The following is a 17,975-nucleotide window of genomic DNA, read 5'->3' on the forward strand; positions in this document are numbered from 1 at the left end:
ATAATGTGAATTACAGGTACTGTTCATGAGAAGTTCTGTAAATCTAAAGTAAATTACCGTTGAAAGTCGGTTGTTTACCGTAATGTTTATTATAAATCACTGTAAAACTACAGTAGATTAACTTTCTTGCCATTTGCATTTGTTCTTTTCGTCTAAGTTGTCTTCTGTTAACAGTGTCTCTGATCTCTTATTGGACAAGAATGTGTGATGTAATTCACTGCAATTGATGATGTTTATTTTGTCTGCTGCTAACACATTTTGTAATGGATGGAGCTTGGTCAATGCTCAAACGCATCAACGTGAATACTCAGAATGAGTAAAAATGCACCAAAAAAAACTGCAGAAGAAACTGTTTTTTCAATATCTACATATCTTCCTTGATAATGAATATCTGTAAATGCAGTATGTTCATATACACTGCTATTAAAGTCAGTGATTCCAGCAAGCCAACAAATACGAGATCAATCTGATTGCCTGCTGCAACAAAAAAAAAAAACACACTATTTATATAGTAATTTACTTTTTTAAGGAAAACATATATTTGCTATTGAAAAAATTTTTTTTTAGTGAAGCTGCAATTCTTCAGATATAATCTAAATCGTTTAGTATTGACTTTTCTTGCAATTTGCATTTGTTCTTTACGTCTTTTTCAGCTATTAACAGTTCCCATTGTGATGTAATTCACTGCAATTGATAAAGTTTAGTTTGTTTTCTGCTACTGAAAGTCAATGCTCAAAAGCTTCATGACTGTTGGCAATCATAGCCGATTTCCATTCTTCAAAGGTCACATCAGATGTTGCAGCACAAAACCAATCTCTATATAGTACTGAGTCTCTTTCAGCATTGGTTGCTTGCACTTTGAGAACACAATCACAGAAGTTCTTGGTTTGTACTTTTTGATCGGTTTCCCTTCTATTATTTCTTTAGCCACTTCAATGTGAATACTGAGCACTGGCCAGAAAGAGTAGAAATGCGCCAGAAAATCTGTTTGCTGCTACTGAAAGGAAACTCAATTCTTTTAAGTTTTTCAATTTTTCAAACGTCTTGTCTTTCTTGTTTTCCCTTTTCTAAAATTTTGTCTTTACTTGCAAGTTGTTTTGTAATTTTCTGAATATATAAAAAAAAATAATAAATTAGATAAATTATAGTACCGTAATAAGTAACACAACTGCAGGGTGGTTTTACCTTTTTTGTTTTTTTTTCACTTTCTTTGTTGCCAATATAGATTTTTTCATTTGTTGAAAGGCAGACGTCCTATCTCTATAAACTTTCTTGCAGTTTGCATTTGTTCTTTGCATCTTTGCCTTCTGTTAACAGTGCCTCTGATCTCTTAACAGACAAGAATATGTGATGTAATTCACTGCAGTTTAGTTAGTCTGCTGATACTGAAAGTAAACTCAGTTCTTTTAAATTTGTCAATTTTTCAAATCTTTCTTGCCATTTTCATTTGCTCTTTGTCTTCTGTTAACAGTGCCTCTGATCTCTTATGGACAAGAATAAACCAATCTCTGTCCAGTACAAAACGTCTTAATCGACAGCCAGGCAAAACTAATAATAATTCTACATTTTTTAAGATCGAGACATTTTGTACTGAACGTAGCTCGGTCTATTCTCAAAAGCATCAATTTGAATACTGAGCACTGGCTAGAAAGAGTAGAAATGAGTCAGAAAAAATGCACAAGAAACTGTTTTCCCATTCTCTTGAAATTGCACTAATTGCTGACGAGTAAATCTCAGGCAACAAGCACAAGATAAATCCAATTACTTGTACCAAAAATGTAATTATTGTAATTTACTTCTTTAAGGAAAAAGTATATTTTCTTTTTAGGAAAAAAAAAGTGTTTGGACATCTTCCTAATCAATTGGTATTGATTGTATCATATTATAGGATACTTTATAAATCATTTTTTACCCCAGAATTTGTCTTCTTCTTCTTCACACACTGTCCTAGTAATTATCTAAAATATATATGTTGATGAAGTTTAGTTCATTTGCTGTTACTGGAAGAAACTATATAATTCTGCAATTTTTGTTTGATTATTGATGTTTTGTACTGGATATAGCTCGGTCAACACTCATAAACATGAATGTAAATACTAAACACTGACCAGAAAGTTTAGAAATAGCCTATGCAAAACTGCACAAGAAACTGTTTTTCCAATCTCTTAAATAAGAATCAAATAAACATCAACAGGTCAGGTTTGGTGATATATGAGTGTTTGTTTATTATCATATCTATCACATTCCTTTTTATTTGTTCGTGATAATAACTACTAAGTTGCAGATGATATCACAAATTTCTTTTAAAAAATGATAAATTACTGGCAATCTTGACGGCACTAATTTACCATAATGTGAATTACAGGTACTGTTCATGAGAAGTTCTGTAAATCTAAAGTAAATTACCGTTGAAAGTCGGTTGTTTACCGTAATGTTTATTATAAATCACTGTAAAACTACAGTAGATTAACTTTCTTGCCATTTGCATTTGTTCTTTTCGTCTTTGTCTTCTATTAACAGTGTCTCTGATCTCTTATTGGACAAGAATGTGTGATGTCACTGCAATTGATGATGTTTATTTTGTCTGCTGCTAACACATTTTGTAATGGATTGAGCTTGGTCAATGCTCAAAAGCATCAACGTGAATACTCAGAATGAGTAGAAATGCACCAAAAAAAAACTGCAGAAGAAACTGTTTTTTCAATCTCTACATATCTTCCTTGATAATTAATATCTGTAAATGCAGTAATGTTCATATACACTGCTATTAAAGTCAGTGATTCCAGCAAGCCAACAAAGACGAGATCAATCTGAGTGCCTGCTGTAACCAAACAAAAAAACCACAGTATTTTATAGTGGTTTACTTTTTTAAGGAAAACATATACAGTATTTTCTATTAAAAAAAAATTTTTTTTAGTGAAGCTGCAATTCTTCAGATATAATCTAAATTGTTTAGTATTGACTTTTCTTGCAATTTGCATTTGTTCTTTATGTCTTTTTCATCTATTAACAGTTCCCATTGTGATGTAATTCACTGCAATTGATAAAGTTTAGTTTGTTTTCTGCTACTGAAAGTCAATGCTCAAAAGCATCATGACTGTTGGCAATCATAGCCGATTTCCATTCTTCAAAGGTCACATCAGATGTTGCAGCACAAAACCAATTTCTATAGTACTGAGTCTCTTTCAGCATTGGTTGCTTGCACTTTGAGAACACAATCACAGACGTTCTTGGTTTGTACTTTTTGATCGGTTTCCCTTCGATTATTTCTTTAACCACTTCAATGTGAATACTGAGCACTGGCCAGAAAGAGTAGAAATGCGCCAGAAAATCTGTTTGCTGCTACTGAAAGGAAACTCAATTCTTCAAAATTTTTCAATTTTTCAAACGTCTTGTCTTTCTTGTTTTCCCTTTTTCTAAAATGTTATCTGTACTTGCAAGTTGTTATGTAATTTTCTGAATATATAAAAAAAAATAATAAATTAGATAAATTATAGTAATAAGTAACACAACTGCAGGGTGGTTTTACCTTTTTCATTTTTTTTTCACTTTCTTTGTTGCCAATATTGCAGTTTGCATTTGTTCTTTGCATCTTTGCCTTCTGTTAACAGTGCCTCTAATCTCTTAACAGACAAGAATATTAGATGTAATTCACTGCCGTTTAGTTTGTCTGCAGCTACTGAAAGTAAACTCAGTTCTTTTAAATTTGTCAATTTTTCAAATCTTTCTTGCCATTTTTCCTTTTTTTTATTTAGCCAATAAAAACCCTAGCTTTCTTGCCATTTTCATTTGCACTTTGTCTTCTGTTAACAGTGCCTCTGATCTCTTATGGACAAGAATAAACCAATCTCTGTCCAGTACAAAACGTCTTAATCGACAGCCAGGAAAAACTAATAATAATTCTACATTTTTTAAGATCGAGACATTTTGTACTGAACGTAGCTCGGTCTATTCTCAAAAGCATCAATTTGAATACTGAGCACTGGCTAGAAAGAGTAGAAATGAGTCAGAAAAAATGCACAAGAAACTGTTTTCCCATTCTCTTGAAATTGCACTAATTGCTGACGAGTAAATCTCAGGCAACAAGCACGAGATAAATCCAATTACTTGGACCAAAAATGTAATTATTGTAATTTACTTCTTTAAGGAAAAAGTATATTTTCTTTTTAGAAAAAAACAAAGGCTTTGGACATCTTCCTAATCAATTGGTATTGATTGTATCATATTATAGGATACTTTATAAATCATTTTTTACCCCAGAATTTGTCTTCTTCTTCTTCACACACTGTCCTAGTAATTATCTAAAATATATATGTTGATGAAGTTTAGTTCATTTGCTGTCACTGGAAGAAACTATATAATTCTGCAATTTTTGTTTGATTATTGATGTTTTGTACTGTATATAGCTCGGTCAACACTCATAAACATGAATGTAAATACTAAACACTGACCAGAAAGTTTAGAAATAGCCTAAGCAAAACTGCACAAGAAACTGTTTTTCCAATCTCTTAAATAAGAATCAAATAAACATCAACAGGTCAGGTTTGGTGATATATGAGTGTTTGTTTATTATCATATCTATCACATTCCTTTTTATTCGTTCGTGATAATAACTACTAAATTGCAGATGATATCACAAATTTCTTGTAAAAAATGATAAATTACTGGCAATCTTGACGGCACTAATTTACCATAATGTGAATTACAGGTACTGTTCATGAGAAGTTCTGTAAATCTAAAGTAAATTACCGTTGAAAGTCGGTTGTTTACCGTAATGTTTATTATAAATCACTGTAAAACTACAGTAGATTAACTTTCTTGCCATTCGCATTTGTTCTTTTCGTCTTTGTCTTCTGTTAACAGTGTCTCTGATCTCTCATTGGACAAGAATGTGTGATGTAATTCACTGCAATTGATGATGTTTATTTTGTCTGCTGCTAACACATTTTGTAATGGATGGAGCTTGGTCAATGCTCAAAAGCATCAACGTGAATACTCAGAATGAGTAGAAATGCACCAAAAAAACTGCAGAAGAAACTGTTTTTTCAATCTCTACATATCTTCCTTGATAATGAATATCTGTAAATGCAGTAATGTTCATATACACTGCTATTAAAGTCAGTGATTCCAGCAAGCCAACAAATACGAGATCAATCTGATTGCCTGCTGTAACCAAAAAACATACTTTTTTAAGGAAAACATATATTTGCTATTGAAAAAAATTTTTTTTAGTGAAGCTGCAATTCTTCAGATATAATCTAAATCGTTAAGTATTGACTTTTCTTGCAATTTGCATTTGTTCTTTACGTCTTTATCATCTATTAACAGTTCCCATTGTGATGTAATTCACTGCAATTGATAAAGTTTAGTTTGTTTTCTGCTACTGAAAGTCAATGCTCAAAAGCTTCATGACTGTTGGCAATCATAGCCGATTTCCATTCTTCAAAGGTCACATCAGATGTTGCAGCACAAAACCAATCTCTATATAGTACTGAGTCTCTTTCAGCATTGGTTGCTTCCACTTTGAGAACACAATCACAGACGTTCTTGGTTTGTACTTTTTGATCGGTTTCCCTTCTATTATTTCTTTAGCCACTTCAATGTGAATACTGAGCACTGGCCAGAAAGAGTAGAAATGCGCCAGAAAATCTGTTTGTTGCTACTGAAAGGAACCTCAATTCTTTTAAGTTTTTCAATTTTTCAAACGTCTTGTCTTTCTTGTTTTCCCTTTCTTGTTTTCCCTTTTCTAAAATTTTATCTTTACTTGTAATGGTTATTATAAATCACTGTAAAACTACAGTAGATTAACTTTCTTGCCATTTGCATTTGTTCTTTTCGTCTTTGTCGTCTATTAACAGTGCCTCTGATCTCTTAACAGACAAGAATGTGTGATGTAATTCTCTGCAGTTTAGTTTGTCTGCTGCTACTGAAAGTAAACTCAGTTCTTTTAAATTTGTCAATTTTTCAAATCTTTCTTGCCATTTTTCCTTTTTTTTTATTTAGCCAATAAAAAAATCAGCATGGATCTTACAAAAGAAAAAAACATTTTCTGTGGTTGGAAGTCCCCATTGTGGTTCAGAATTATGTCGTGGTAATGTTTGGCATAGACATCTTTTGAGTATCTTTATTTCTTCGCCAGCCATCCTTGCCATCTCCTCCATACTTTTGAATACAGTGTGGATGGAACTCCACGTTCTGCAAATTTGTCTTTGAAAATACTTCTTTGTATGCTTATCATGCAAACTAATGTAGATCCTTGTAATAGTATGCTCAGAGTTTATAAGAATTTTAGGATTTGTTTTTTTACAGTTTTGCTATTTTTTTTAGTTTATCACAGCATATTTTCTTTGTGCACACCTCTGTACCACACACATGGATACCTCTAGGAGTCTCTTAAATAACCTCACTGATTGCCATTATACAAGACAGGTGGCACACCTCTGTACCACACACATGGATACCTCTAGGAGTCTCTTAGGGTATGTTCAGACTCGCGGAGTTACGGTGGAGTTATGTACGCGGCGTACATATTTTTGTGTCTGAACCATGCCGCGGATTAGCGTTAGGGAGCTGTTACTCCGCGCCAGTGGCGTTAATAACTCCAGCGGGAGAGGGTAGATTTCATAAGGCTAATCCATTGATGCATCAGTGATTTCAACCTCCGGTCAACGTCAGCCAATGAAAAGACACGACCGCAATTAGCAGCAGTCTATTCGCGAGGTTTTTTTTAATAGCAAAACAATATAGCCTATTCCTCGAGCTAGCTTAGATCAACAGCAACATTCGAATTAAAATGAAACGTGTTACATGGAAAAGTACAGAAGTGGCTGATTTGATTTCATTATGGGGCAGCCCTGAATTTATAGACAAGATAGAAATTAGAAATTGGAAAGCTAGCGCCGGCAACAAGATGGCTGTTTTTAAAGAAATTGCATCTAAATTGCATCTAAACTGCAAAATTCTTCCTCCTAACGAAGTTGAAGTTGAGCTACATTCAAAATGGCCGACATGCAATCAAAGACGTTATACCAATATGTTTGTTGACCTCAATACCATATTATACTTTGTACCTAAAATTATAACTGTAGGTACCGTACTGAAACATTTTGAGCTTGCCATTTTGAAATTCAAAATGGCCGCCATGCAATCAAAATGTTAGTTAAATAGCAATATATTTGGTGACCCATTACCATATAATTTGCACCTAAAATCAGAGCACTGTGTACCTTTTTAGCAGAGATATACCTGAAAAGTTATTGGGGTCCGCCATTTTGAAATCCAACATGGCCGCCATGCAATTAAAATGTTAGTTATACCAATATGTTTGGTGTCCCCATTACCATAATTATAATTTGCACCTAAAATCACAATTCTAGGTGCCTTTTTAGCAGAGATATACCTGAAAAGTGAAAATTTGAAGTCCGCCATTTTGAAATCCAACATGGCCGCCATGCAATCAAATGTTAATTATACCAATATGTTTGGTGACCCCACTACCATATATTTTGCAGGTAAAATCAGAACTCTAGGTGCCTCTTTAGCAGAGATATACCTGACAAGTGAAAATTTGAGGTCAGCCATTTTGAAATCCAAAATGGCGGCTTTTTTTTTGCAACCCTTCCATTTCATATTTTTGACACCCTAATGAATAACTGTGCAAAGTTTCAAAATGTTATCACAATTTGAAGGATTTGCCTAAAATATGCTCCTTAACATGCCTACTACACTACATTCAGCTGTCTCAGACCCTTTTCTGACTTCCAACTACTTAGTAGTTGTCTTTGCTCACTCAAAATGATAGTTGTTTCACTTTAAAGTCAAATCTTTCGTAAAGCTGTTCGTCTTGGATATATGTTTGTAGGCAGGTACAACGTATTGGTGCAAGTTGAACTTGACAGGAAAATGCTTTGGATAGGAATGCAGTATCAAAAATGTTGACAAGTTCGCTTAGCTTTTGTGGGTGGTTATTTGCCAGCGGTTTTGATCGAATCAACTTAAATATAAAAAAAAACATTAAACGTGTTGGTGCAAGTTGAACTTGACAGGAAAATGCTTCTTCCCTCAACAAAAACGATTCTCGGTTGCATAGCAAACCCGAGAATTGGAGGCTCTGTTGATCTACTCCAAACACCCAAACACCCTGTCTACCAGCTATATATTAAAAAACAAATAGTTATAATGACCAGACAACCTTAGAGGTTGCAGCCCCAGCCTTTAACATCACCACACATAATTTAAACTTTTAATTTATTAAAAACACATAGATTACAATACACAAACAATAATGAAAAAGACATCAATACTCGCTATTGAAAAAAATGTTACATTCGGAGGCTATTGTAGCTTGTTTCTGCCAACTCCCCTCTCTTCCAACATAAAAAGCAGTCTATTGGTGTTTGCTGAATGATACGGACACATGAAATCTAGATTTTCTAGACTCTCTGTCACATCAGTGCTGCATAGCTATACCCAGAAATTGCTGAAACTGTGTCACATACTGAGAAGCTGTGCAAAAAGATCAGATATTATATTTCCTGTATCTATCTGGTAGTGCATCACAGATCTTTCCAATGTTGTAATATATTTCTTTAAATTTTTTGCAGTATGATGTATTAGCATGACTAGGACATCTGTGTCTTCAGCCTTCACTTCACATGGTATTATCATCATTGCTTCAATTTCAGTTTCGGCCAGGAAACAAGGCAGTGGTCCATTTTGCAACATTGATAGACCTGAAAAAGACATCAATACTCGCTATTGAAAAAAATGTTACATTTCGAGGCTATTGTAGCTTGTTTCTGCCAACTCCCCCTCTTCCAACATAAAAAGCATGTCTATCGTTGTTTGCATTCGTTATTTTACATTTAAAAAAAAAGTAATTCAAATATATAAAATAAGTAACAAAATGGCAATAAAAAGACAATAACAATTGATTAAAAAATTGATGATTGTTTATCAAAACATTTAAGCATTTTGAGCGAGTGGTTTGTGGTTTAATTATTAATACTAGATGGTACGCTCGCTTCGCTCGCGTACCATCTAGGTCGTGCCCACAGATGGTTCTCGAATACATAATAATTTCAGCGTTAAAAAACTGGCGATTTCAAATGTACGTACCGCAGGACAATAATACATGTCGTTTACAGGAACGAATAAATAGACACTGTGATTTATGTACTCAACTAAAATTAGCACCCTATTATATTATAAAATAAGACCAATTGTTTAAGTCAAATTTAAACAAACTTAATTTGTGTTTTGTATGTAACATTAGGGTTGAGGGATGGGGAAGAGGATGGGTGCAAAGAGGAACAATGTTAAAATATATTCTTTATCCATTTAGTAACGAAATATTAATTGCTTTCATGTTTTACAAATAATATACCACTAAACACAGTAAAACATTGCGATGTAATACTTTGTTGAAACTATCACCGTCCTAGTCGATTGAAATAGTACAGCACATGTAACGATACATCACTACGACGTGTATATGTTTATAATATAATGTAAAACAATTTGTGAAAACCACCTCTATTCGGGGAAAATCATAAATTCGATTTAATCGTCAATAAATATTAAATTATCTAACTCAACTTAATTAGTAGGCCTAATGGTTTTCAATTGTTTCTTAGAGCCAATTCATACTTAAGTTGGTTCCTACCCTACCCACCAAAGTTGTTCTGCGTTTAGGGCATGTGATGTACCGTAGGCCTATTCTTTACTGGTTTTACAACGCTACTCATGCCAGTGAGGGAAAGGTGATGATGTGGGTGGTTTAACTGCAATAATAAAGATTTGTACATAATATACGGCGAGTGAAAACGCTAGCTCATTATCCGTTTAAAAAAAAATTATATCCAACCTCTGCAGCACAGATTGAAAACAAAAATGGATCGAATTTCGAGTATACAGTGCTGTACTTGCCTTTACGACGCCTGAGGGAATAGACACTTGTGAAACAGAGATTGGAATGTTCCATTCATCGCAAATCAATACATTTGTATAATCGTATATTAAATCTATCAAAATAGTATTTTTTTAAGAAAATCGGCCTGTCTTCAACATTATGATGCTGTACTCTAGCTGTTCAACCAGTTTTCAGCTATTAAAAACAATTATCGTAGGAGGAGATAGGAAAATGCGAAGCCTCCTCGTATTTTTGTGGCGGGTATTTTTCAAGATGGACATCCATTAGACAGTGTATACCACGATCGGAAAACACCCCTATTTGGGGCAAATTGTTGAACCTAAATTCGTTTTAATCGTCAATAACTAATTACCTAACTCAATTTAATTAGTAAACAGGGTTACATCAGATGGTTAAAATCAGTACCGAAAGTAAGAACCAACTTTATATACCATCGAGTAGAAATTCTAGAAATAAACCGAGATTTACCGAATTTTGCCCTTACGTAAATTTATATATAGATAACCACTTATGGAAGGGTTAGAAACAATGGGAACTGTTTCGTAACCATTGCTAAATAATGCAAATCGCATTTATCCCAAATCTTGACTGTGATTTTGAATATCAGTAAAGTATATATCTCGCACCCAACTTTGATAATATCCTCTTTTTTGTCTCTTATGTCCAAAAAAACATCCATTGCACTCCCTGTCACATCAGTGCTGCATAGCTAAATCCAGAAATTGCTGAAACTGTGTCACATACTGAGAAGCTGCGCAAAAAGATCAGATATCATGACGAAAACATCTCATCTAAACCAAACCCGAGTTTAGGCCTGAAACTCGGGTTTGCTTTCACCCTTTTCACTGTTTACATAAGATAAGAAATGACCTTGGTGAAAATGATTTATGATCCTCCCAATGAAAAGTAGCTCTGGCTTACAAGAGAAATTAAATTATTTTTACCGCTGATTTACTAGTTGGCTATGTATTAGTAAATACAAATACAGTACAACTATTTTAAAGTTCGAATCAAGAAAAACAGACAAGTAAAAGTAAAGATATTTAATTTTTAATGTCAGGAAAAATGTCCATATTCAATAGTTAGTGAATGTGGAATGCATGCATCACTGACTTTTATTTACACATTCCTAAGCTAATCTGTAATTGATGACACCCTGCTGTTTATGTTAGGAGAGTAATTGATGGCACCCTGCTGTTTAATGTGTAATCACTGACCAGAACGCACCAAGGTCTTCAGGTGGAAGAGCTGGCCAGGCTTCACATCCTTCTTGGGGTACACCCCAATCCCCACCTCGAATCCGTCTTGCCGGAGGCAATGTAGCTCCCCTACCAATGGATAAGAGGGAGGATCGCAGAAAATGGCAACACCCCCGCTCAACTCTACCTCTTTAATCCTCTGACCGGCTGGCTTCATGTGTAGCAAGTCCCTGAGTGTTGCATGTTTGGATAACTTCAGGTGGGAGCGCAGCCAATCGAGATGAAAATGAGAGTCAAAGGCTCTGGTCTCTTCTTGGAATGAGATGGTTGACGAAGGTCGGGTGGCCGGTCCGTGTATGGTAGCGGCAGGCTGGGCGGTTGTATTCTCGGCCTCAGTCTCTGTGACCAGTCTCCCTTCCTGAAGTCCAATGGCCTTCTCCTTGTTTAGGCAAGATACCAGGTCGTTCAGGGTGGTGTCGGCCGGCCCAGAATCTCATTGGCCCATTTCTGGATTGTGCTCAGTTTGGTCCTTGTTGTCCGTTCGGTCGACGGGTACTTGAAACAGGGTGAAGTGTGTTGGCCCACACGTGCCTCCTGATGGTATGTATGAATTCCCTGCCACATCCGAGAAATGCGCTTATTCTTTCTTGGTCGCTGGGACAGCTCTGGATCTTGGCAGCGGCTTCCGTAGCTGCTGCGAGGGTCGGTGTTGTGGTGCACAGGGTCTCAAGGAGTAACCACCGTGCACCCTCTTGGTTCCCGCTGGACAAGGGCCGCCATTCTCCATCCACCTTTCGTTGTCACAACCGTATATCGGTGGCGCCAAAATCAACCTACGGAAAAAAAAAAGCAATAAAAACAATTAGGCAATTTTATTTTTATTTTATTTCAACAATATTTTTATGAGGTGATCCATCCAGCATCAGCTGATCATGAGGGACCCTCAAACAATACAAACAGTACAAACAGTAAATACAAAATAAACTATAAAAACACAAAATGAACAAAGATATAAAAAATAAATATATATATATGTATAAATATACAGTAGGCTAAAAGAAGGATAAAAAGAAATAAAATCAGAGAGAGAAACAGGTGTTTTTTCAAAAGAGTTATGAATGCTTAAAGGTAGAGAAGGAAAGAAAGGAGCATTGAAACCAATGATGCCAGACTGTCATGTGTGATGGAACTGCTCAGTCCCTACATTTTGCGTATTTGTACTGGACGAAGTTCAGGGCAATCAGCGGTGAAATATTCACGCAGGAGCCGTGATACAAAACATCGCAATAATCGCACTGAATCATAAATAAATGATCCCGCCCAGGGTTTCTGACAGGAACAAGGCTTGAGTTTGTCATGGTTCAAGACCATATCACTTTGTTTCTCAGCTTGACCCGTAGCAGTCCCGGGCGCATTATTTTTTTTCCTATCCAAACAGAAATCATGAATAATTCATTACCTTAATTATTTTCTATTATAAAGAATTGCAAGATAGCTGATCTACTTCCTAAATATACTGAACCCAACCCTCTAAATAATCTCTCTCAACTATTATAGACCTCGAACCGAGGGCTCCAGTGTAATAGGTAAAGCCTTTACCACTAGACAAACATTTTGGTTGGCAAACCCTGTTTACACAAAATTATTTAATCTCTCTGCATCAGAGCCATATATATAAAGAGTTACGGCATTACGTTCACAGATTTTAGAAAGTCACGTAGGGTGCACGCCGGCCATGTTTGTGTCCAACTATGCCTATGTAGAGTATGGAGTCGAGTAATTTGCTTAAAAAATGTATAACTTTCACAAGGCTTTAAATATCGAATTTAAGATCAAAACAATCAATTTGTTTAAAGATAATAACGAAACTATAAAGTTACTGCGAACATGATTTTAAACAACATAATGTAAAAACAATGCATTACTATAAAGAATCGCTGTACAAACTAAGCGTGCATGGAGCGCACAGAGCCATTTATTGGAAAGAGTCGGAAATTGAATGGATTAAATCTATTTTTGTTGTTTAAAATCATGTTCGCAGTAACTTTATAACTTTGTTATTATTCTAACAAAAACCTTTATACAGATTGATTGTTTGATATTAAATTCGATATTTAAAGCCTTATTCATTTTAAAAGCAAAGGACTCGACTCCATACTCTACATAGGACACAAACATGGCTTCTAATCCATTCAAAGTCATAACTCTTTATATATATGGCTCTGCTCTGCATGCTTATATAACGCCCTCTATAATGTTCCATATTAAATTCAAAATTCAAAATAATATTATGTCATAATTATTCTAATGAATTATTCATGATTTCTGGCTTAATTGGATAGGAAAAAAAATAATGCATCCCGGGCTGAGTACTTGAATGACGACGATGTCGTTCAGGGTTTGCAGCTGGGGAAGAAGGCAGTAGTGGCGTTTCATAGTTTTCGATATTACGGCATTTGTTGTTTGAAGGAAAGACACGCGTGTGGAATTGGACGGTGTAGATTGAATTAGCGAAAAATGGAGTGTGCAACAAATACACGGAAACTAATTGTTGATCTCTTTGAGATTAACGCTCTTAAATTTGGCAAGTTTACCTTAAAGAGTGGAATCGAATCACCAGTTTACTTCGATCTACGAGTTATTGTTTCTTACCCTGCAATAATGGTAAAGTAAACACATTTGTTGGGAAAGGTATTTTATTTATTATTAGCGGGTCATCTAAATATTCGATTCGGCACGGGACGATTCGGCCCGGGACGGTTCGGCCCAGGACGATTTGGCCCGGGACGATTCAGCCTGGAACGATTAGGCGCGGGACAATTCGGCCCACTTTTGGTGGGACGATTCGGCCCACTTTTAGGCCGAAACATCCCACTTTGTGGGCCGAAACTTCTCTAGATCTGGATTATTATACTCCAATAAAGCAGGAAAACTGCATCACACTAGAGTTTGACCCGAATTTAGTTGTTGATATGACTGGGTTGATTGTGGGCTGTGATGATTTCATTGTTCATTGACATTAAGTGTTTTTGAATCCATTTTTAAATTGAGAAATTTTAACAGAAGTCCAATATTAATATGTTGTGTGGTAATTCATTCCAATGTTTCACTGTCCATGGGAAAAAACTATATTAACCGTGTGATAGTACGTCTTGTCTCAATACTTTGCCATTCAAGTCATGTAGCATTATTGATGTGACACTTGATTCTCAGGAATAGTCATTTTTGCATAATTTGGCTGCATGATCTTTGGAGCGGTATCTTTCCTTGTTTGTACTTGGAAACCATGCTGCGCAGCCATACTCCAATTTTGGTTGCACAAGTGATAAATATAAGCGTGATTTAATTAATGATGTATTAAAGTTCATGCGGATAACCCCAAGTACTTTTTTGCATTTTTTTTAAAATAATAAACAAATTTACGCTCAATCACGTTCTCTCGGCAGATCCCCAACAAATGTACACATGGGATGGTCTTAATTATTATTGTGACGTTTACATTGCAAAGATCAATCAATATATTAAATACGGTGTTGTGCTATAAATTATTTATATGTATTGGAAAAATTCAACTACTTGATTTAAAATTTAACTTATAGATAGAGAAAGCTTATAATTAAAAACCAAATGCCGACTGACTTTAAATTATAATTAAATTTGATTAGTCATTTAATATGTTAAACAAATGATCGTCGTCCACCCTTGATTGTTCTTTACTAATTAGAAGTTTGAGTCAGAATCGTATGATGATGGTGAACTAGATGAATCAGAAGCTTCTCTGGATTCATCATCAGAAGACTCTGTAGATGATTGAAAACTTTTTCCATTGTTGCCGATAACCGTCAACTTTTCTTTTTCAAGCTACGCCATCTTTGTGTGTATTAGGAACAGATCAATAGCTCGCTTGTAGCGGTTTTCTTCAAAATTTCCGTCAGCGCGCAACTTAAGGATATCGTTTAATGTGGCATTTGAGAGGGATTGTCGGTCCTGGAGAATATGCGGCACAAGTATGAAAAGTTGCGCTCTGTTACTGTATTGCCTATGGGTAGAGAAATGCATAGCTCCGCAATTTTCAGAATATTCCCAATCCCAAGTGTGGTTTCAGTGCGCAGAGCTGTGGCCAAACATTTGATGGATTGGTAGATTTTTAAAATATCAGATCGTGGTTATGGATTAATTTAAACTTTGCAGTCTGCACATCTACGTTGTTTGCCTCTAAGACTATTGCAAATCTATCATTGATGATGGCTATGGATGGCATAATTTCATCTGTGGTGTTAAATTTGTTAGCACTTGATGTCCAGTAACTTGGCTACAGCTACAAACAATTCATCTTCGTTGATCGATTTCAACATTGTGTACAAACTATCTTTGAGGGCACGAACAGTGGTGAACAGGCCTATCCTCTGTGTTGATCGTGTACATTTCCTGATGAACTACAGTATCGTCTCTGATATCTTTAAGTACATTTGACATCAGTTTAAAAATATCATTCCCTCTTGTCACATCCCTTTCAACTTTTGGCCTAATTGTTTCATTGTTGGGTTTTTCGGAGTGCTAATCTGGTCATTACAAAACCCGATTAGTCTCGTAAGTGATGTTCCATCCATCTCGTGACATCGAGAATCGGCCTACGCCATTCGCATTTGTACGTACCGGTAGGTATTATGCGTGATAATGTTGACTTTCCGGTTCCAGCATTTGTACCGTAGAAACAAATTCCTAACATACCGTCATTTGAAACTTCTGTGGCAATAAGACATAATTAGTAAAGAACTAATTAACTTTATGAACGATCAGTATTGCATTTAAAGTTTTTAGAAATAATATCCTCATACAGTACTTCTGATAATTTCAAATTTTTTGCAGCGGTTGATGACTCCCAAGAAAACTTTCAGTGCTGGTTTTAGTGTAGATAATCTTTCATGCTTACACTAAACTTCTGTCTGATCAAGAAAACGACTTCTCAGTTAAAGGCATATTATTTCTCGTATTTCGTCTTGTAATTCAGATAAAGTTGAATCGGATGAGATCAATTGCAAAGTTTTGATAAATTTTCCTGGTGGGCCTGACACAACAAACAACTAATCAGGGTTGTCTAGTGGTTTGAACACATTACCGTCAGGGTTATCTAACAGTTTAACCACATTACCATCGGAATATTAGGGTTAATTGGCCGTGGGGCATTTGGTGGAAAATCAGCTCCCCTTTGTGGTGGGTCTTCTATAGGGCGTGCCTCGTTATTCCGTTATTATTTTGTCATGCAACCCATATGCCGCAAGGTCTTTTACAGGCTCCAAATACGGAATAGAGCAATCTGCGCACTCGTACCCAAGAGTGACCAACAATCCACGTCCTAGCAGTTTGTTTGCGAATATGGATGTTTCTATACGGTAAATTTGCTTGTTGACGTTTCAACGCCTTGAAATACCCATGTGTATATTCAAATTTAGGGATGGGCTCGGGGTAGTCTGGTCCCTCAAACTTTTCTGAAATCCTATTTTCTCCATAATGGTGCTTTTCCCTCTGTCGCTCGTTTGTCTATCGTCAAAATTGACAAAATGCTTATGTCAGAATTATCCATTATTGAGTATGTGCAGAATTGGGTTTAATGGCTATTGGTTGCAAATGAAAATAACTTTACAACAAAACTTAATTACCAAGCACAACAACATCTTTTCCTTCATGTGACTTTAAGACATCTTTCTGATTGTTTTCCAATAATTCAGTTATGGCCGGAATAAGATAACGTCTCTGAATTCTGTAATACTGTATGTGTGGTATTTACAATTTTCAGTTTCAAAAACTTTGCAAACAGAGCAATTTTTACATAATTGTTCCCTGAAGCCAGCACTGCAGTTGATGTCATTAAATCTCCTCCATGTAGGTTGTTTTTTACTATTGGTTGCGAACACTAATTGTTGTTGAGGTGACCACTTCTTAAAAATCTTTAAAATGTAAATTAGCAAATGATGAAATGTATTTAATAACAATGATAAGTAAAATGCAAGATAAATGTTTAATAAGGCAAGTCTCGTCGTGTTTAACAAATATTTTGAATGGAGCATTATGTCGCAGGCTATCCCTTTAACACCATGGCTATTAGAAGGGCATCACAGGGTGTTTCCTTAGCTCTTTTTAGTGAAGAGTTGCACTACTTTTGACTTGCTAGCAAACAAATTCAGTTCTCAAAATAGATAAAGCTTTCCTACCGTCGTCTGTTGCATTGTTAATCACAGCCACAGCCCTCTGGGAGACCAGTCTTTGACTGAAGAGGTTACCCAGTATAAATATATATTTCAATCAATCTAGCTCAGAATACTGTATGCCTTTTCATTTCTACCATTATCTTCGTCAGTGGCTTGCTTCGGCTGTGCAAACGTTATCCTGTTTTTCAGTGGCGGTTTCAGCGTGTTGAGGTACTCGACTAAAATTAGCACCCTAAGAATTACTTCCTTATCGTATGCGGGTATTTCTTAAGATGGACATCCATTAGACAGTGTATGCCACGATCAGAAAAGATCCCTATTTGGGGCAAATCGTTGAACCCAAATTCGTTTTAATTGTCAATAACTAATTATCTAACTCAATTTAATTAGTAAACAGGGTTACATCAGGTGGTTAAAATCAGTACCGAAAGTACGAACCAACTTTATATACCATCGAGTAAAAATTCTAGAATTTTGTCCTTACGTAAATTTATAGATAAGAAAGTGTTATTCTCATGATCATCTAATTATCTAATGTATTTAATATAATTATACCCATTATCAATAATACATTTTTATATTGTAATACTGATCACATTATCTACATAGTAAATACTATTGAGTATACTTTAATTA

The 17,975-nt window shown here is 35.4% G+C and overlaps 2 protein-coding genes across 3 annotated transcripts in view; one reads left to right on the top strand and one right to left on the bottom strand.

Annotated features, from left to right (window-relative positions):
* Window positions 1-17,975, bottom strand: part of LOC140055259 (large ribosomal subunit protein uL15-like) — a 165,228-nt gene that overhangs the window by 54,953 nt on the left and 92,300 nt on the right. The window contains exon 1 of one of the 2 annotated variants that reach the window (XM_072100547.1): window positions 8,712-8,716. The exons of the other annotated variant lie outside the window; for it this stretch is intronic. Coding sequence (XP_071956648.1) covers window positions 8,712-8,714 — 3 coding nt within the window. The 5' untranslated portion in view covers window positions 8,715-8,716. Of the gene's footprint in view, window positions 1-8,711; window positions 8,717-17,975 lie in introns of those variants that run through there. 2 annotated transcript variants of the gene reach the window in all.
* LOC140055252 (DNA helicase MCM9-like) overlaps window positions 1-17,975 on the top strand; it is a 63,553-nt gene that overhangs the window by 30,576 nt on the left and 15,002 nt on the right. The window lies entirely within an intron of this gene.

Source organism: Antedon mediterranea, chromosome 7 (assembly GCF_964355755.1).
Source record: "Antedon mediterranea chromosome 7, ecAntMedi1.1, whole genome shotgun sequence".
Taxonomy (NCBI): domain Eukaryota; kingdom Metazoa; phylum Echinodermata; class Crinoidea; order Comatulida; family Antedonidae; genus Antedon; species Antedon mediterranea.